This window comes from Emydura macquarii, unplaced genomic scaffold (genome assembly GCF_026122565.2).
Source record: "Emydura macquarii macquarii isolate MOO-44397 ecotype Brisbane River unplaced genomic scaffold, CSIRO-AGI_Emac_v2 contig_2636, whole genome shotgun sequence".
In the NCBI taxonomy this organism is placed as follows: domain Eukaryota; kingdom Metazoa; phylum Chordata; order Testudines; family Chelidae; genus Emydura; species Emydura macquarii.
The window spans coordinates 4,188,410-4,210,424 of record NW_027132773.1 but is presented as its reverse complement, the minus strand read 5'-3'; the positions used below and the strand labels follow the sequence as shown (position 1 = coordinate 4,210,424).

The following is a 22,015-nucleotide window of genomic DNA, read 5'->3' as shown; positions in this document are numbered from 1 at the left end:
GTGTGGCAGATCTTTTTTTTTGCAGTTCTGTCTCAAGTCCAACTTCTTAAAAGGAGTCTGTGTTTTTGAGGGGAGAGTCTTACTGTGTGGTGGCAAACTTCAGTGGAGGGTTACTCCCAGAACATACTATTTATGTGCAGAGGTATACTCTGAGAATCCTCTGTGGATATCTCAAGGAAATTTTCATGTAGGTAATTTGTTAACATTTGCAGAAGGTTTCTGGGGAGGGCAGCCTTATTTCTTCTGCCATGGTTGGATACTTTCCCCGCCGCTCTGCTATTAAATGAGCAGGCATCATGGCGGAACACAGCATAGCAACATAAGGGTCAAGCCTGAACCCCGATGCTTGCAGGAAATCTTCCCTTTCTGCCTGTTACCCTCAGGAGATTGATATCACACATTGTCACCTAGGGAAGATGGCGCAAGTTTAAAGTATCCAACCAATACAGTCACTCTGTTTTATTACTCTGCCATTGATGGGGTCCCTGGGCACCCCCTGAAGACTATTCCTAGTCCTAGTACTGTTGCAGTGGGCATTATGGGGCAGGACACTGGCTGCCCTATGTTTTCTGCTGCTGCAATTCACCCGCAGTGTCCTCTAATCTGTTCTGCCAACGTCCTCCCAAACTAGTCTTTGGCGTGTTACAGTGAGCCCTCTCCTTGTTCAAGTGTGGATTGTGGATTTTAATGAAGCCTCTCTATAACAGATGCAAGGACCCCTTGCTTATCGTGTCTGTAATGGTAGTCCGACCCTTCTGAGATGTCCAGAATGGAATGTGGCTCTGGCTTAGCGCCTTGTGAACACGAAGGGGAGTTTTTTACATTGTAACATTTCCTTTACTAATTTGTCTCAGCTAAGAATGGCAACTTTGTTAGCTTTGCTTCTCTTACAGTAGACACCTCCGCCACCCTTGCTGAACTCCAGCTGAAAGACTTTCCCAGATTAGGAAGCAGAGAAAAAAATGTGGGATGACATGTTCAGCGAACGCCTCCACGGCTGCTGATACAGAGCTCAGAGCTTGGATGTCCTTGTCTGAAAAACTAGACATGGAACACAGAAGATCTGTACAAGAGCAGGAGCGTGATACACAACAGGAGATGTTGAGTATTATGAGGGATCAGTCCAACATGCTGAGGCATCTGGTAGAGCTCCAGGAAGAGCAGCGACAGGACAGACTCCATCTGCAGCCCCTCCAAAATGCTCTGCCGCCTACCACTTTATCAGCCCCCACCTCCAAGCAGTCTAGGAGGACACAGAGCAGGGTGCGGTACATGCTGCACTCCACACCGGTGGAGGCAAGCTGAAGGACGTGACGACCCCTTAAAGAACTGCACACAACCCTTGCACAGTGACACTTTACAATGTCAAGTTAATCTCCTTTCCCCTCCCATTCAGACGGGTAACAAATAAAACTTTGTAGCATTAAAAACATCTGTCTTTATTCATCATAGCTTAGGTGTGGAGAGAAGGGGAGGGGACCGCTAGAGCGAGGATGGGGGGATGGGAAATAAAGGCACAGCACAGACATACATTACTGCAGTTCATTGCAGAACCGGTTTTTCAATGCTTCCTGAAGCCAAAGCACTCTGTGGTTGGCTCAGCATTGCGCTGGAATCTGGCTGCTCAAAATTTGCAGCCAGCTTATCAGCCTCCACGGCCCAACCATTGGGGAACTTTCCCCCTTCATTTCACACAAATTATGGAGCACACAGCACGCGGCTATAACTGATGGGATGTTCTTTTCACTGATGTCAAGCCTAGTAAGCAGACATCTCCATCTGGCTTTTAAATGGCCAAATGCACATTCCACCACCATTCTGCACTTGCTGAGCCTGTTATTGAAATGCTCCTTCTCGCTGTCCAGGTGCCCAGTGTAGGGCTTCATTAGCCAAGGGAGCAAGGTGTAAGTAGGATCCCCCAGGACCACTATTGGCATTTCCACATCCCCAATGTTTATTTTTTGATCAGGGAAGAAAGTGCTCACCTGCATCTTATTGAACAGGCCCAAGTTCCTAAAGATGCGTACGTCATGCACTTTTCCAGACCACCCCGCATTGATGTCCGTGAAATGTCCCCTGTGATCCGCAAGGGCCTGCAACACCATTGAAAAGTATCCCTTCTGGTTTATGTACTTTGTGGCAAGGTGGTCAGGTACTAGGATAGGGATATGCATGCCATCTATTGCCCTCCCACAGTTTGGGAATCCCATTGCAGCAAACCCATCGACTATGTCCTGCACATTTCCCAAAGTCACTACCCTTCTTAGCAGAAGCCTTTTGATGGCCCTGCACACTTGCATCACAGCAGCTCCAACAGTGGATTTACTGACTCCAAATTGATTCCCAACTGACCGGTAGCAGTCTGGGGTTACCACCTTCCACAGAGTGATGGCCACTCGCTTCTCCACTGTCAGAGCTGGTCTCAAGCGAGTATTCACTTGCTTCAGGGCTGGGGACAAAGTTAACAGAAAGTGGCCTTTTGCATGTGAAAATTCTGCAGCCACTGCTCATCATCTCACACCTTCATAACAATGTGATCCCACCAATCTGTGCTTGTTTCCTGGGACCAGAACCAGCGCTCCATGGACTGAAGACAATGTGTGACAGCTTGTAGCAAACAGGAATTGTTCCACTCTGTGGCTTGTAGCAGGGCGGCCTCAGTAACATCGCTATTTTCCGTGCTGCAGCTCCTCTCTCACTTTTGAAAATTCTGCAGGATAAGTCGTGAGATATTTGTGATGCTCACAATGATAGTGTAGAGCTGAGCAGGCTCCATGCCTCTCCGGCAACAGCATGCGTGTGGCATAGAAAAATGGCATGAGGAAGCGTTTGCAGTTTGTTTGGGTCAAGAAGGGAGGAGGGAGCATGTTGCATCATGGGAGAATGACAAGCTTCCCAAAAGCCTCTGTGGCTAGCTGCACTGTGGGATAGCTACCCACAATGCGCTGCTTTGAATGTCGACCCAAGCGTGGCAAGTGGGGACACAAAAGCCCGGTGCAAGGAGTGTGGTGTGATCATGCTCCTGCGACTTCTAAAATTCAGCGGGTGAAAATCGATTTAAAGTAAATCGACTTCAGTCTGCAGTGTAGACATACTCTAAGTTGTGTTGCTTTCTATAACCCAGAGGGAAAGAAAAATGACTGCAATAAAACCTTTAGTTTAAATTAGCAAAGACTCAAACCTGGCCTTATGACTTTAATACAGTGCATTTAGACTGCTTGCTTCCTTCCTTTTTCCTAGCCTTCATGGTGATGCAAATATAAATATATATATAATCACCCAACAGTTGGTTCATTTTATGATGTGAATTTTTTAGTTTATGTAGAGTAGTTAGGGATCTGTTAAATGAATAAACAAATTGATTTGATTTTTAGGATCAAAACAGAAAAATTGATATTTCTGCCTGATAAAAATTTCTAAATTGTGACTAAAACTGTAGTTTAAAAAATGTTCCCTGTGTGTTGCTCAGTGTTCCATGTTTACTGCAGACATCGCACAAATGGCCAATCTGATAGCATTGAAAGTTTCAGCTGTTACTGGCTGACTGTCAGTGATTTTGCAAATACAAAGCCTCCAACTGACAATTGAGAACCATCACTGCAATGAATACTTGAGCTCATGCAACTGTACATACAAGTTTAGAGCAGTGCCTGGTGGGGGAAGAGTGAAGATAAAATGGATACAGTTCAACTTATTTTCAGTGTTTAAAAATGATTAGCTCCTTGTATGAACTAACCACTTAAAACACTCTCCCAGTAATTTCAATTTTACAGGTACAATATTTTAAATATTTTTTCTTGCATAAAATGTCCCAGCTAATTGCTATTGATTTATTTCAGCTAACTTTTAGAAAACTGAATTTAACAGAAGAATAAAACCTGAAAATTAATGATGGTGTATCTTAAACTCCTTGACACTTCACTATACCAACGGTTCTTCACAGGCAGTTCAAGTTATTTCCCTAGTTTTCCCCATAAACTTTCTCGCTGTATTTCTCTTTATTCCCACCTGTAGCCTCTTCCTGGCTCCACACGCTTCCAGTCAACGAATACATTCTGTTGCAAGCTTTCAGTGGCCTCTACTTTCCACTGCTTCCCATGCCAGCAGCTTTGTATTCCTTTGCGTGATTGCAGATTTCTTACATTTTAATAAAAGAACATCTTGCTCAGTACCTGTTTCTAGGTAGAGCAACCTTTCAGTTTTAGTGTAAAGAGTCAATTTAGGCTTATTTTGGACAATTAAATAGCTAAAATTCCTCCAAATGAAGACTAAGTAATTTCCAACTGCTGCAAATATGACATTTGGTGTTACTTATACACTTTTACTCTCAAAATGCTACAGTTTTGTTGTATTTTTCAGGATCTGCATTAGCGGCTAATGTTTGTAAAAAGATCACAGGGCGTCTTACAAGTGCTATAGCCAAGCAGGAAGATGTGTCTGTTCAATTAGAGGCCTTGGATATCATGGCTGATATGCTAAGCAGGTGAACTTTCTTGTTTCAAAGTGTTGATAGAATGTAATTGTTAATGCTATGTTTTAACTGGTTTAAATCACTGTGAACTTAATTTTTCTAATTATTAAATTTTAGGTGGTTATAATTTAGGCTTTGTAAACGTGAAAAAGTTGAATAACTTGTGTCAGATGAGGAAAATAGAACACAAATGAAACTCTTGGAATACAAATGTTAAATTTAGACTATATTTAATTTAAGCTTAACTGGTCAATCATATAATTGATTCTTTATCTTTTGATGCTGTTGAGAACTACTTTAGTTACTAGTTTCAGTTGTCAGTATACTTAGAGGTATATCTGAAAGCAGTTTAGTTCCTTGGTTTTTCCAGATTAATTCTAAATGCACTTGATTTTTTAAAAATCCCCCCCCCCCCCCCCCCCCCCCCCCTTTTGGGAATACTTGGAATAAGAATGATACAATATAAGAACAAAATCAGTTCTAAATTCAATTGGTTTGAGTTTGTGTTTTGTCTGTTTTAAGGCAAGGAGGACTCCTTGTTAACTTCCATCCTTCAATTCTGACCTGTCTGCTCCCCCAGCTGACTAGTCCAAGGCTTGCTGTGAGGAAAAGAACCATCATTGCTCTTGGTCACCTGGTTATGAGTTGTGGCAATATAGTTTTTGTTGACCTCATTGAACATCTGTTGACAGAGCTGTCTAAAAATGATTCCATGTCAACAACTAGGACCTATATACAGTGTATTGCTGCTATCAGTAGACAAGCAGGTCATAGAATAGGTAAGAGAATTTATATGTTTTTCTCTGATTCTGCATATTTTTAGATGTGAATAATCACTTTTCTAATTTTCCTTTTTTAGGTGAATATCTTGAGAAAATAATCCCTTTAGTGGTAAAATTTTGTAATGTAGATGATGATGAACTAAGAGAATATTGCATTCAAGCTTTTGAATCTTTTGTTAGGAGGTAAGTTGCTTTAAGGTGCGTTTTCTTTCGGATTTTCTTCTTACAAGTTGACTGGATGTCATTTGAATGCATAAGAAGTCATTGCTAGTCCTTGAGCAACTGAGTTGCAGTAAACCTCCAGAAACATGTTTCCTTTCCAGATGGAAATTATGGTCTTTGTTGTGCAAAATACCTTTGCTGATTTTTGAATCAGAGATTATATCTGAAATTACTAAATCGGATTTTTCTATCACAGTCTTGTAACTTAACTGATAATCAGTGTAATATGTACACAGACTGGCACAATAGGCCATGATTTGCTATTCATGTTCAGTGACAAACAAGAAAATTGTTTTTATGAACATAGTGCTTGTGGAAAGTGTTAGATTATCATTAGGGGAGACAGAACCTTCTTATTTCCAAAGGTACATCATAAAGGTACATCATAAAGCTGGCGGTCAGATTAGATGGTCATAATGGTATCTTCTAGCCTTAAAATCTGTAACTATGAATCATAGGCAGCAGCAGAGCATACTTCCCTGTGCCTGTCCCTTCACTTTTGCCTTCTCTGAAAGAATGAGAGGATCTTTTTGTTTCTTTGACCTGTTTTTGACTGATAGTAATGGCAGTAATTGTCACAGTAGCTTTTGGGAGCTGAATTATCATAACTGAGCTACAGGACCTCAAAGTGGCTTGTGAATTATATTTATATTTTGTTTGATTCTGTCTAGAGAGGTGAAACTCTGTATCTTTTTCCAATCTTCTAAACTATCCTGACTCTATTTAGCCTGAATTCTTGTATGCCAAGTTTCAGACTGGACTGAATGTTTGTAACTGAATGAGCTGAATTCTAAGAAAAATATATGTAATAGGAATTCTGACAATATTAGTTTTGCTGGTGGAATCAGTACTAAACCATATAGTATTAAATTTCTTCTGTAAAGATATTTAATTCTTCAAGATAAATATTGTGAGTTAAACTTGTTTGTGTTAAATTTATTATGCAGATGTCCTAAGGAAGTTTATCCTCATGTGTCTACCATTATAAACATTTGTCTTAAATACCTTACCTATGATCCTAATTACAATTATGATGATGAAGATGAAGATGAAAATGCTATGGATGCTGATGGTGCTGATGATGATGATCAAGGTATTTTTTCTCTTTGTTTTGGAGAGAAGAGCTAGTGAGCCTAAATTGTGTCATTTTCATATTTTCTTCTTTTATTTTTGTGAGTCATGGCCATTTACTACACTCAGTAAGGTGAACAGGGTGACATCCATTTATATAGGTATTTAGTGCATCCATTGGCATGATATTGAGTTGAGGGATTATAGTTAAGAATGACAACTGTCTAAAAGTGAGAAAAGGCAGAGGAATTCTTTAGTATGGCATAACTAGAAGTTGGAAGAAATTTGGAGAATGAATTTAATATATGTATCAGGAAAGTGATACATGCTTCTTTGCATGAGATGTGCATTGTTTGTATTTATTTGAATTATCATAGCATGTGGGGGTCCTAGTCATAGATGAGGACCTCATTATGCTAGTTGCTGTACAAACACAAAACAAAAAGAATGTCTAATTATACTGGATAAAGCACCACAAAATATTGCATAGATGAATGCTGCAGTTTCAGAGGGGTGGAGTAGAAGACTCAGAAGTCTTAATACTACTTTGCTGTTTGACAAAGCTGTGAGCAGCAGCAGAGATATGGAGAAGTCTGCAGGAGGTAACCAAATGTAAACTGATGTTATCTTTGCAGCCAGAGGACTAAAAACTTAATTTTTGTTAAAAATGAGATCTTAAATTCTTCTGAAACAGAGAAAGTTTCTAAGTTGTCATCAGTGGGTGCATTTCTCAGTCCCTTTTTTAGTTGGGTATAAGACGTATAAAATGATTATATTGCTACTAAATAGTTTCTTATACTTACTCAACCTTTGGCCCATCACTTAACCTGGATTTTGGAGCATAAGGAACAGCAAGATCACATGCTTGTGACTTAGTTAGATCTGAATCTAAATTGCCTTAGATGGAAAGGTAGAGCATTCTCCTACTGGGCCATCTACCTCTGCTTTAAATTAATTTTTAAATAGTAATACAACAATCTGCTTTACTTCTTGCATGCTCTGCTTCTCTTCTGTTTTCTTTATGAAAAATAGTATGGTTGAGTTTGTTGGTAAACAAGTGTTTTGCTCTTAAACTGCTAAATAACAGTTTTACAAGAAGCCTCCTCAGTCCTATAGAAGTTTCTTCAGAAGGCGTTGTTCTTCAATAAAGGAGAGTTAAATGGAATACTCTGATCAGGCCTATAATATAAATATCTGATTTGGGATTTGGATTTTTAGACTGTAAGAGTAGTTACTTCTAACAGTTACAAAATCTTTTCTACTATTTAATAAATGTAATCTAGTTCTTTCTAAATTGGTCAATTTAACTGGAATATACAAAGTCCAGAGTGGTGTACAACAAAGAATGTAGAGACATAAGGAGATATTTAAAAAAAACCCCAAACCTATAGAGTATTTAGAACTTTGAAAAACAATATCTTCTCTGTTCACAAAGCAATGTAGATTTTGTAAAATTAATAAAATCTGTACAGTTTCCAGCCCTGGAAAGAACCTGAGACTTGTAAATTTTGGCTTTTAGAAGTGTCTGTTGCATATTGATATGAGTTCTTTTTTTATGGAATGGCATACAAATAAATTGGTAGTGTATGAGGACCAACCACATGTTGTTGAACCCATGCACAATTTTTGCTGGCATAATGTCCCCAAGAAGAGTAAAATGTGAAGAGGCTAGTTTTCAGAATGTTGATGTGCTATTGATTATTGCCTTATTGTCTCACCTGATGACTAGATATGAAAACATTTGAAATAAAAACTTTAGTAAGGCCTCAAGTTTGGTGAGAGCTATTCTTTGTCCAATTAGCAACTGAAGTGAAGGAGTGGATGTATGTGAGGGACTGGTGTGAGGAAGCTGGCAAAGTATATAATTAGTTTTAGAGCTAAGGCAGTTTTGAATGATCTTTTGTTTGTGTATTTCTGCTTTATTTTGATTATAGACTGCTTCTTAAATTTCTTAAGCTAATATATTATCTGTCTCTGGCCAGTTTTTTATACATTTAACTATCTGTTGTATTAAATAAGTTTGGGTTCTTTAAAACAAAACTTTCTGTACAAAACTGCTAGCATGGAATGTCTATTTGTGACTTTGTGTATAATGGAAGTTCATTTTATTTTGTCAAGGGAGTGATGATGAATATAGTGATGATGACGATATGAGCTGGAAAGTGAGACGTGCAGCGGCTAAATGTTTGGATGCGGTGGTTAGCACACGCCATGAAATGCTTCCGGAATTCTACAAGACAGTGTCCCCTGCTTTAATAGCCAGATTCAAAGAGCGTGAGGAGAATGTAAAAGCAGATGTTTTCCATGCGTATCTTTCTCTTTTAAAACAAACTCGACCTGTACAGAGTTGGCTGTGTGATCCTGATGCAATGGAACAAGGAGAGACACCTTTGACGATGCTTCAGAGTCAGGTTAGCTGTCAGGATTTTTTAAATTTTGAGTTTGAGAGAAGGCCATGTTGATTGTTCATTGTGTTCTGAGTTCATGTGGAAAGTGGTGAAATCACTAGTTGTCACCAGTTTCTTGTAGTTGTACACAGATTATGGGTTCTGAGTTCTGACTGTGCTAAGTCAGCTGAGAGGGAGTGTAGGATAAATTGGCTCAGATAACTGCAGTTGATCTGGAAACTGGAATTACCTGTTGGACTCATAGGGTGCTTATTTGATTTTAATTATTGTCTGCCCATCTCTAAAAATGCTATGGAGTTTATGCACCTGGTTATTATTTGCCCCATTTTTAAAAAAACAAAACATTCATAGTCTGTGCTCTATTATAGCTGTTTAGTTAAATTCAGAATAGGAGAAAAATTAAATTCTCACAATAAAAGGAAGGAGACACTTGATCACTAGAACACATTTTATCCGCAGAACAGGGAGAAGTGGTTGTACTAACAGAATCCTTTTCCAAATTGGTTTAATAGAGTAATTATATAATGAATATTTCTGTTTGTAGAAATTTGAGGGGAAGGCTACATGGAAAAAAATGTTTTGCCTAAATCTGACCTTAATTTTTAAAGTTAAAATTTCCTGGGATAGGAATTGATTTGAGGATTTGAAACTTTATCTGATGCTATTAGTGTAGCTAGAAATACGGCTCGTCTGAAGAATCAAAGCCCAGAGAAATGTTTTGTTTTCCATAATTTAGGATAACTGTGTAAAGGAAATGCTAACTGCTAAACTAGTTAACAGATGTGTAATAACTACAGGTTCCCAACATAGTTAAAGCCTTGCACAAACAGATGAAGGAGAAGAGTGTGAAGACTCGTCAGTGTTGTTTTAACATGCTAACTGAGCTGGTAAATGTTTTACCTGGAGCCCTAACACAACACATTCCTGTGCTTGTACCAGGTATGAAAAATATATTCGTAAATCTGCTATAAAGTTAACTGTGACTTGGCTTCAAAAGTTTCTAAACCTTAAATCCTGATATTTGTAAGAAAAAGCTTTGAAGTGTAGTTCTAAATTAAGAAAATTGTGACTCAACTGTAATTGACAGATTAGCTTCTTTGTGAATCCACATGCATAGTTTAGTGACATTTTTACTTTGATTAACCCTGAAGAACCAACACATTTATGGGCTTGTGAACTAGATTCATTTTATCTAACATATAAACAAAATCGTGTCTAATTGGAAGGCTGAATTCTGCCCACATTCCCACCTGTGAAATGCTAAATGCTGCCCATATTTCCACCTGTACAACATATGCAGAATCGTTACCACTGGTTGTGGTGGGTGACTTCTCTCCTCCTCCCCCAAAACAAAACAAAACAAAAAAAACAAAATAAAAACAAACAAAAAAAACAGCTTTACTTTCAGATTTGGTGTGGAATTTATAGGAATGGTAGCTAGAAAACTATTGGTAAACTATACGAATGTTGACAGAAGCTACTGAGAAGCTATAAATATGCAACCTTCTATATCATTTTTACATCATCACTTTTCAGAGAATAATGGCACTTTTATGTAAAGATTAAGTATGTGTCAGTCTTTAGATGCAGCTAAAACTCCTAGCTTGTTTCAGGCTGATGAAATAGCGAGGGATGTGTGTGTACACATACACGTTTTAAGTATGGTCTTTTTTAAGAAGTTGTGTTCAGAATTTCCTCTAGTAGCTAAAAGAGAGACAGCAAAAGCCATCAAATGGCCTATGTGTGCAGCCTGAGTGGAAAAAGTTTGGAAACTTTTTTTTTTTTAATTTTAAAACAAAGATGGGAAAGGCTTTCTGATTGGAAGTGTTGGGGAGCAGAAAATGTCAGCATGATTTGGCTGCAGTTCGTTAGGACTTTTCATGAATTCTGATGTTAAAAAACAAACACACAAATAACGGAACCTCTTTTTTCTTTCAGGGATAATTTTTTCACTGAATGACAAATCAAGCTCCTCTAATTTGAAGATAGATGCTTTGTCTTGTCTGTACGTGATCCTATGTAACCATTCTCCCCAAGTCTTCCATCCTCATGTTCAAGCACTGGTGCCTCCCGTTGTAGCTTGTGTCGGAGATCCTTTTTACAAGATAACATCAGAGGCACTTCTGGTTACACAGCAACTTGTGAAGGTCATTCGTCCTTTAGACCAGCCTTCTTCCTTTGATGCCATACCTTACATCAAAGATTTGTTTACTTGCACCATCAAGAGACTGAAGGCTGCTGACATTGATCAGGAAGTGAAAGAGAGGGCAATCTCCTGTATGGGCCAGATCATTTGCAGCCTTGGTGATAATCTGGGCACTGACCTGCCTAGTACACTTCAGATCTTCCTAGAGAGACTAAAGAATGAAATTACTCGGTTAACTACAGTGAAGGCCTTGACACTGATTGCTGGCTCTCCTTTGAAGATAGATTTGAGACCAATCCTTGGGGAAGGCGTTCCTATACTTGCCTCTTTCCTCAGAAAGAACCAGCGAGCTTTGAAACTGGGCACACTTTCTGCTCTAGATATCTTAATTAAAAATTACAGTGACAGCTTGACAGCTGCCATGATTGATGCTGTCCTGGATGAGCTTCCACCTCTTATCAGTGAAAGTGATATGCATGTATCACAGATGGCCATCAGTTTTCTGACTACATTAGCTAAAGTGTATCCTTCCTCCCTCTCAAAGATCAGTGGGTCCATTCTTAATGAACTTATTGGGCTAGTGAGATCACCATTATTGCAGGGTGGAGCGCTTAGTGCTATGCTAGAATTTTTTCAAGCTCTGGTTGTGACTGGAACAAATAACTTAGGATATATGGATTTATTACGTATGTTAACAGGTCCAGTGTATTCGCAAAGCACAGCACTTACTCACAAGCAGTCTTATTATTCCATTGCCAAATGTGTAGCGGCCCTTACACGAGCTTGCCCTAAAGAGGGACCAGCTGTAGTAGGTCAGTTCATTCAAGATGTCAAGAATTCAAGGTCTACAGATTCTATTCGTCTTTTAGCTTTGCTGTCTCTTGGGGAAGTTGGGCATCACATTGACCTAAGTGGACAAATTGAGCTCAAGTCTGTGATACTGGAAGCATTCTCCTCTCCTAGTGAAGAAGTCAAGTCTGCAGCATCTTATGCTCTAGGCAGTATTAGTGTTGGCAATCTTCCTGAATATCTACCATTTGTCTTACAAGAAATAACTAGTCAGCCTAAGAGGCAATATCTTCTTCTCCATTCCTTGAAAGAAATAATTAGCTCTGCCTCAGTGGTAGGTCTCAAACCATATGTTGAGAACATCTGGGCCTTACTGCTGAAACATTGTGAGTGTGCAGAAGAGGGTACCAGGAATGTTGTTGCTGAATGCTTGGGCAAGCTTACTTTAATAGACCCAGAGACTCTGCTTCCACGGCTCAAGGGATATTTGGCATCAGGTAGGCTGTCATTCAATATGTGTGTGTGTGTGTGTGTGTGTGTATATATATATAGACTCTCTGTTAAGAGAAGGGAAGAAGTATTGTACTTCTGACAATGAGTTTTTTAAGCTGTAATCAGTAGCTTGCACTTGAGTTTTATTGTATGAAAAGTCTCCTCTTGAATTGTGGACTACTTCCGGAGAAGTTCAGCCAATGAGAACATGCTGCCTCTCAACACCTGATTTTACATATCATGCATGGAGGCATATGAAAAAAGGCACTTAAATTTCCTAATACATTATGGAGCAGTGATCTGAAATTTGTTAAAATCTACATAATGTTCAATTGGATAATTGCTAGATTTGTGCTTTTCAAATAAGTATTTGAATGGCCATTGTTTTTAGGATAACATTTTCCTTACAATGGAGGAAGTAGGTAGTGTATAATCTGAATTGCTTCTATACCTCATTTTGATAATGAGAATATGACTTTTGAAATAATGTAATGGTGACTGTATTAGTGAAGAGTTGTAAAATAAAGTACTTCAGTAGTTTTAAAGAACATGGAGACAGCAGTGTTTTTTCAAATGCAACATGCAAACAATTTTGGGATATAATCAAAAGACTTGTGAAATATAAGTATGATAAAGGTTGAGGAATAAATATGTTCACTGTACATAGGTCAATACAGTACATTTCACTGTATTGTATTGACACAAACAGATTTTTGCATTTGTTTAGAACAAAGAATTCCTTTGTAGAGCTACAGCTGAATCTATTGGAGTACATTTTTAATTAAGGCATTCATTATGTAATGACGTTGGTATAGAAGACAAGTTTAGTTAGTTTATTTCTAATTAACATTTAACATCAATCCCTGTTTAAAATGTAGTAATGGAACTTAACACCTTGCCAGGCCAATTAGTAACATTTAATTTCTTAGTATTTTTAAAGTAGTATCAAGAAGTGCCTTTCTTAGAAAAATAGATATACTGTGGTGAGAGAAGATGGCTTATAATTAAATACAATTTAAATATATTAATTATTTCAATATTTTGTAACTAAAATGAAATGTTTGGTATTAGGGTCATCATATGCTCGAAGTTCAGTGGTTACTGCTGTGAAGTTCACTATTTCTGATCATCCACAACCCATAGATCCACTATTAAAGAACTGCATAGGTAAGTTTCGTATACATTTTTAAATTAAGCAAAGTTTCTTTTTAAGCATTTAATATTCAGACTTGTATACCAGAGTATGCAGTGCAAAGAATCCATTTAAAAAAATGCTTTGTAAGTACATGAAGTAAGCACCCACTAATGACAACTATTAGTGAAAGAAGTTACTGAAGACTGTAGACTTAAGCTTACTGGATGCTATTAAGAAAATAGTATCTTTTCAGAATAGACCACTGACGTCCCAAACATAGCAATAGCTACAAGATTGCTAACCATTTACTTTTTAAAATGCTGAATTTCTTTTCAAGTATTTAATTTTAAACTCAAATGTATATACATAGTCAGGTATTGCATTAGAAACTGAAAGATAGATTTCCATTATATATAATTTTAATACATTATTTGAAGGAACTAATCAGCTGTCAAAATATGTTATTGATCCATAAATAACCAAGATACTTAGAGCATCCAGTACATCTTTAGAAGGAAAAACAAGCTTTGCATTGCCACATGACTTTCTGATCCTCTAGATTTACCTTTGTTCATGACCCTCCAGCAATGTAGTAGTCTTGTCAAACCCACCACAGAAAACATTTATAGAGAAGCTAAGTACCTAATTTCTACAGATGTTTAGTACTCTAGAGCTCAGCCTTTTCAATCTTTACAAAAACAAGTATTTTTAAAGCAAATACAAACTTTTGTCTGAATCTCATATTAACAAGTGGGTTATTTTCTTATGATACAACTGGACTTTATTATAACTCTGTATTTGGAATAAATATTAGTGTATTATTTGTAATACACTTATGTTTTATTATTACACTTCAAATTTTAGGAAAGCCTTTCATAAATTGGATTGGTAGCCAAAAGAAACTATCATCATTAAGGATGTGGTAGTCAAAAAACCTCTGTTAGTCGACTTCTCTAAATAATTCACTTACCTTCATCTTTTGAGTCCATTTCTCCCACGGGCTTTTATTTGTATTTTTTTTTCTCCCTTCCATTACTGTTTGTTTTTCTCAGATTCTTTTTGAGAACTGCATTCTTTGAGGCAAGTGGTTTCATTACATTCCTTTTTATTATTTTGTTCTCTAAACTCATTGCAGCATGGCATCTGCTCTAGAAAAGTTGGATGTGCCTCCTTTCAGAATAAGCCAGTGTCATTCTTTCATAGGGTGCGAAGAAATTCATAGGGTCTAAGGCCAGAAGAAGGAACCACTGTGATCATCTAGTCTGACCACCTGTACAACACAGGCCTTTGAAAGTCCCCAAAATAATTCCTAGAGCATATCTTTTAGATATAAATCCAGTCTTGATTTAAAAATTGTCAGTGATGGAGAATCCACCATGACTCTTGGTTAAATTGTTCCAGTATTTAATTACTTTCACCTTTATGCATTATTTTCAGTCTTAATTTGTCTAGAGTAATTCAAAGTTGGCCTACTGGCAAAAAATTTTGTACTTTCATTGGACTTCTGGCAGCATTCCTCTCCCTTAGTCAGCCTTGCTTACCCTGTTTCATTTTGTGTAACAAAAAATAAAGAGAATCTAGAATTTTTGTTTTACTTTTCACCCATCCTGTTTTGTTTACCTTTTTACTTGGTTCCTTCCTAGCAGCTTCCCATAATACTTAGTAAGCAGTATTGATGTAGTCCTTGGTGCATTTATTCTGCCTAGTAAGTACTATATAACTGATCTCCACAACATCTGGACAGCGGTTAGTCTGCAGAGGTTTTATTATCTTAAGATATGTTGAATATCCTTCTTTTCATGGTAATCTAAGAGCATTCAGTGGATGATTCTGCTATCCTCAGGTATTTTAAAATATACATTGGAAGGTACTTGAAGATGAATTCTCTAATATAAATTCCTTCACTCCAGAGTTTACAATGTCTTACTCATATGTATGTTTTAAGAAAATTGGAACAAAGAAATAAGGGGAGAGATGACAGTCTTCACGATTGTTTAATGTAAATATACAAGGCTTACCTCTCAACAATAAAAACTTATCAATTTAAAAACAATCAGTATAAATGGTGGTTAAGCTCATGATACTTACTTTTGCATAATAGAACATTTCTGTTGCAAATTCATTATACAAATATGTATGTAATAGTTAATATATCTAGAATATAGGTTCAATTTTATGTCATAGAATTATATCAGTTCTCCATAATGTTGTTAGTATTACAGGCATATGTTTCACTATTACAAATGTTTGAACCAAAATCTGTCTTTGGGATCTGTCTATGTGGAAGTTTGCCAGATTTCTTCCCCACTTATTAAAATCTTTAAGCTGATTTTGGTTAACAGTATATAGTTTGCATTGTTGCTGCTAAATGTATCAATGTCAGTTTGAGCGCCATCAAATACAGTTTGCAAAGTAAATAACTCTGTTTAAAAGGTTAAAATAAACCCAATGTGGAGAAATATTTTCAGGTTTCTGGGAGTAGCAAATAAAAATAGCTGTTGGTAATTGATTTATTTGCATATTTGCAGGTGATTTTCTAAAAACATTGGAAGATCCAGATCTCAATGTAAGGAGAGTGGCCCTAGTGACATTTAATTCAGCAGCACACAATAAACCATCATTAATAAGGGACCTTTTAGATACTGTGCTTCCTCATCTTTACAATGAAACAAAAGTCAGAAAAGAACTAATAAGAGAGGTAGGTGAAGTTGGTAAGACTGCAAAATATTTGTATAAACTGATTTTAAATTTTAGTAAATATATTCCTTTCTAATTTTTTTGTGTGTACAGGTGGAAATGGGACCATTCAAGCATACAGTTGATGATGGGCTGGACATTAGAAAGGCAGCTTTTGAGTGCATGTACACTCTTTTAGATAGCTGTCTGGATAGACTAGACATATTTGAATTCCTAAACCATGTTGAAGATGGCTTGAAGGATCATTATGACATTAAGGTTAATTATCTTGTACATTTATACTTAAAATTGAGCATTCTCATCTAATGAATATTCTGAAATATTGGCTAAACTCTGACTTCTTTAAAATATTTTGCAATGTTTTTGCTGTGCAAATATTGTTCAGTTGACTAGAAAGCTGATATAAATATTATCTGAAAACTGTTTTAAAACATACAATGGGATGTATTTGAATCATATTTATACAAGGATGTTGCTGTTCTAAATCAACTTGTATAGTGAACTAGAGAAAGGATCATAATTGTGCAGAACTTAATTATCTCTGAATTGGTTTTCTCCAACTAGATGCTAACATTTTTAATGTTGGTGAGACTGTCTACCCTGTGTCCAAGTGCAGTACTGCAGAGGTTGGATAGGCTTGTTGAACCCTTACGTGCCACATGTACAACAAAGGTACTGTCTTAAAGTGAGGCTTATGTTCTTGAGTAATACTTTGCACTTTTTGCTGTTATATAGAAATGTTATGAACCTGAGTCTTGACTATTAAGTATATTAGTCTGAGAAGCTGTCCATGTGAATTTAGTATTACCTGTATTTCTAGACTGATAATCCTCAATAAGATTTACATCCATAGACTTTATGCATAACTCAGCTGCATTTTAAGGTGAGATGCCTAAAGTAGTAGCTTCATTTACATAAAAGTGCCCTAGTAGTCTGTTCATGCATACCCTGACATGGCTGAGTTAGAGAATATGGCTCTTTAATTTTAAATGTTGTTGATCAAAAATAATTTTGGGGGCTTATGCAATATATCATATGAAAAATAGTTCCTAGTAAAATTGTAAGAGAAGATAGTGAGGAAAGGGGTATAAGCCTCTTTTTTCTAATCTGAATATACTTGTTTACTTTTTCTAATGTTTTTAAAGTTCTCTGGATTATTTGGTCTCCTTTCTGTCCCTCAGAAGCCTGGCTGCCATTTCAGCAACTTGCAAACTCAGATTTCATTGTAGAAACTGAATGTGGAATATTGAATAGTTTTGTTTTTAATTTTTAACAATAGAGGTTTAAGAGTTACTGGAGACTTACAACTTGCTTCTGAAAGAGGAAATAAGCAGTTTCAAGGAAGGAGAGCATTGTAAAATTGGTGCTTTCCCCCCTTCTTTTGAACACTTCCTTACTTTAAATATTTAAACTTGTTCGGGCAGAGACCCTCTTTTGGTTCTGTGCTTGTACAATGCCTACCTAGCACAATGGGTTCCTGGTCCATGACAAGGGCTCCTAAGGTACAGTAATAAAAATAATTTACCTTCCATCTTCAAATCACATACCCAGTGTCTTGTTACCCATCTTCCACCATTAATCTACTTATTTCACTTGATTGGCCTAGGGAGTTTGTGACTTTCACTGATGAAGTCCTCTCTGTGTACCATTAAAAGTTCTTGTGCAGGAATGATATTAGAAAGTTCTAATTGATAAGAATATGCTTTGTCTCATATGTCCATTGCTGTATTCTAATTTGTGCTTCTGCAACTTGTGGTAATTTTTATAATGTTACTAACCTTACTAAATTGAGCCAGTTTGGCTGCTGTTTGCTGAATCTGTGTAATGATTTGTTAACTCAGATTTTTTTTTTTTTGTTCGTACTGTTTTTGCTTAACCTACAACTTTCAGGCTCTAATCTATTTGTAAATTTTTTTAAATTCAGACTATTAAACATCAGATGCACTATAGCTGTCCAGTCTCCTATGGTTATATTTATATTATTTTTATCCTAATAAAAGTATTTCGTGCAGTATAAACTATTTCAAGTGCATGTCAAATTAAAGAGGTAATATCTAGGGAAAGATAACTTACATCAACTTGTTTAAGAAGAACTTGGTTATAAATGTAAACTTCTTAAATATACTACTTTTTCTGCAGGTAAAGGCAAACTCAGTGAAACAGGAGTTTGAAAAACAAGATGAACTAAAGCGGTCTGCCATGAGGGCAGTAGCAGCCCTTCTAACCATTCCAGAAGCAGAGAAGAGTCCGTTAATGAGTGAATTTCAGTCACAGATAAGCTCTAACCCTGAGCTGGCAGCCATCTTTGAAAGTATCCAGAAAGATTCATCATCCACTAACTTAGAATCAATGGACACTAGTTAGATGTTTGTTCAAAATGGGGACCATTACGTTGAACCATATGATGCACTGAATTGACAGGTTAAGAGTAAGAAACAAACAAAAAAAATCTAATCTTCACATTGTTCCACTTTATTTACCTTTATGGAGACATTTGGCTTTTTTCCCATTGTTGCTTTTATAGCATTTATTCCAGAAATATGTATTTCCATAATCCAGAAGTTGTAAACCACTCATGTTTCAGTGGATTTGGCCACATTTGAAATGGAAATAAAAGGTTAAAATATATGGTGTATGGAAATAGGTTCCAACATCCATTTGGCCTGTAATGTTTAGGATTAAAATGTTAAAATTTTGTGACCATGATTTTTTTCTTTTTTTCATTTTCCTCCTTCTGTAAAAACAAAACCACCATGTTTTTGTATAACTTTTATTCTTTTGTTTCAGCTATATAAATTCATTTGGCTGGCCGATAAGAAATTCTGTGTAAGATTTATTATATTCCAGAGGGTTTGGGCACAGTTTGAAAAGTACAGACATAAGTAAATGTCATTTTTAAAGGTGTGGTAATTAGGAAATTAATATCCCTGTTGTGCACACTAACTTTGCATGAGCAAATTTACAAATATATATTGTCTGTAAAACAGCATGTGCAGTTTATTCAAAATACATGTTAAAGTAAGTAATACTGTATCAGTGCAATTTTCAGGTATTTATTTTTACATAGAAAATGCATTCATAGAGGAAGGGGAAAGGGTTTAAAATTTAATCTGGTTTTCTTAGTGCAGATGTGGTGAATTACTGGTATTTTTACAGCGAAAGTATTCTTATCCTCATAACTAGTGTTTCCCAATCAGGAGGATGGATTTCCCTGGAAGTTTGGGGCTAGACAAGCAGGAGGTTGGGAAGGTTGGGCAGAAAATAATAGGTGGGAGAAAGCTGTGTATCTGTGGGCCCAGCTCACCCTCTGTTATAAATGTGTGCCAGAGGGTTGCTTCTTGAAAGGTCTCTGTCTTCCAACCCTTCTTTCAGCTCTTAATAGTGCAACTTATGTGCAGTGTTGCAGGTTCAAGCCTTTACCTGCTAGGAAACTCCTTGTCCTCTAGTAGTGGTCAGAAGGAATAGCATATGTGTTCTGGCCATATCTCAAGCATCTGGTGAGTGGGGAAACAGAGGCACAGTCGTGAAATGACACCAAAATGGAAAACTAGATAGCAAAAAGATGCACCAAAAAAAGTAGTAATAAATGGACACAGATTACAGTAACTGCAAGGTTCTGGTGAAAGGGGAAATGGAGGTGGTGGGTGTTTGTCCATCAGTTCGTTGGAAGTGGCTTCATCAGGAAAAGGTTGGAAACCTAGGGCCTTAAACTGATTAATGTAAAAGTCCAATCTCTGTTTCAGGTTTTTCTCTAGTTTCATTTTGCTTGATAACTTTTAGTCATTTAGGAATTCTTGTAGCCACTTACTGCCATCCTTGTCTGCCATACACTGATTCTTACAGGAATATCTATAGCAAGCTTTGTCAAAGAATTCTGTGGAGCTTAGGAGGTTATCAGGATTTGTTAGCTAATAGAAGTGTTTAATTTTACTTAATGCCACCAAGGTACAAATAGGTTTGATTCTTTTTACTTTAAAAGGACCTGTACTGAGAAGAAAAGTTCACATGAACTCATTATAGTAGTTAAAATTTCAAATAACATTGCAGAAGCATCATTTGATATTATAGCTTTTGATCGATCCTCTGTCTTCATGCTTGTGTAACTGAAAGTTGATTTCTGGAAATGGAAATAAATGACATCTCCTTATTTAAATGTAGGGGAAGGGGATTAATCAAGGGTGGAAAGTAGTGATGGCTAGTTTTAATGAAAAATTACATATTTGGAAAATGTACCTTTTTATTATTGGAACAGTGAATTGAGTATTTCCCCTGCTGTGTACCTTACCTGTTTTAATAACTGTACTAATTAAGAATATGTTGTTGTTAGTTAATAGCAAAATACTAGGATCTTATGTTGTCTAATGTTCACTCACAGTGAGTGAGCAAAGTTTGTAAATTTAGACATGGGAAAGGAATCCAACCTGAAAATTAATTCAAATTTAAATTTAGTAGGGGTTGCTGAAATTGTAAATTTAGATACAAGTGTAATAAGACTTCTCTATGGAGAAATTGGTATGCTACATATTAGGCACTATATTACAAGGTACCTGATGTTGTGGATACACAAACTGTCTTGGTTTTCTTGTTTCACAGTAAATTGCAATACAGCAAACTCCAGGACTAAGCAGGAGGTTGAGATTCTACTTGGTTGACATTTCTCTGTAAGATGCAGAGTTTCAAGGCCAAACATTGAAAGATTTGAAAGAAAGTGTAGCACACCAAGGCAGAACAAACAGTATACAACCTACTCTTTTTCCACTTTGACAGTTGAAGTTGCAGGTAGGGGAGGAAGAGAACTAAATTTTCTTATTTAATCCATTACAAAACTTACATAGGACAAAACTACAGAAATTAAACTATAATAAGATTTCTGAACAGTAATTAAAGAGCAACTTGCTGTCTTACATCAAAGCAGGAAGTCAGTAAGTCATATGTAAAAATGTATTTAAGTGCCTAAAGATGCAAACAGGCACCTAGTGGGGCTTACAAAAATGCCTGTCTGAACTTTCAGCACTTCGATACTTTTTGTAAATCTGCTCCCCTATCCTTCTTTCCTAGAATAGTTTCTGATGCAGGCAGTGCTATTTATCATATGAAAGGATGGTATAGGAGCCTTTCAGACATTTAAGGTAAGTATTTGATTATATGTATATTACATCATTGTTAAAAAAATTAAATAACTTACAACTCTGAAAGCGTATGCTCAGTTTCTTATCTTTATTGACCCTTTCTCCCACAAATTCATCACCTTGTTTCCTGCTAGGACGTATCAGTAAAATGGCAACTGTTGCAGAAGCACCAGCACCCCATTCAGTTTGTTATTGAAATTTGTGGCGAGTGTTTATAAAACCTTTTGAAAAAAATCTTCATATTTAGCTTTTTGTATTGTTGAAATATAATTGCTGTAAACAGCTGAATTGTATTTTCCATTGAATGTTTTAGCATTAGGCTATTATGAATTATAGCCTATTTGCCTGCAGTAGGAACACTGGAAAGAGAAGCTTAATGAAAGCTTTGGGAGATCATTGTCACACAATATTTGTATAGTTTTTTTCCATTATCTGAGCTATTATCTGCTTACAGATTTTCCCTATCAGTTTCCTTATTTCATTGAGCAAACTGTCTCGTCCATTTTTGAATGTCACTGAAACTAACAGCTGTTTGTATTTACTTTACCAGTGCACAAGGATAGCACAGCTCTGAGAACACTATTCACTATTTAACCGCTGCAAAGCCTGCACCAGGAACATTGGGATGCAAAGTGGTTTTGGATAAACAAAGTGTGGTTCTCTAAAAAGTGAC

General features: G+C 36.7%; 1 protein-coding gene across 2 annotated transcripts in view; it reads left to right on the top strand.

The window, feature by feature from the left end:
* CAND1 (cullin associated and neddylation dissociated 1) overlaps positions 1-19,199 on the top strand; it is a 43,247-nt gene extending 24,048 nt beyond the window's left edge. The window contains exons 4-15 of one of the 2 annotated variants that reach the window (XM_067564073.1): positions 4,360-4,483; positions 4,994-5,250; positions 5,331-5,436; positions 6,423-6,568; positions 8,665-8,957; positions 9,752-9,893; positions 10,893-12,386; positions 13,453-13,548; positions 16,045-16,214; positions 16,307-16,471; positions 16,778-16,885; positions 18,353-19,199. In XM_067564073.1, the coding sequence (XP_067420174.1) occupies positions 4,360-4,483; positions 4,994-5,250; positions 5,331-5,436; positions 6,423-6,568; positions 8,665-8,957; positions 9,752-9,893; positions 10,893-12,386; positions 13,453-13,548; positions 16,045-16,214; positions 16,307-16,471; positions 16,778-16,885; positions 18,353-18,577 (3,326 nt within the window). In that variant the 3' untranslated portion in view covers positions 18,578-19,199. Of the gene's footprint in view, positions 1-4,341; positions 4,484-4,993; positions 5,251-5,330; positions 5,437-6,422; positions 6,569-8,664; positions 8,958-9,751; positions 9,894-10,892; positions 12,387-13,452; positions 13,549-16,044; positions 16,215-16,306; positions 16,472-16,777; positions 16,886-18,352 lie in introns of both variants that reach the window. The other variant, XM_067564072.1, reaches the window with a different exon arrangement.
* Positions 19,200-22,015: the final 2,816 nt, after the last annotated feature.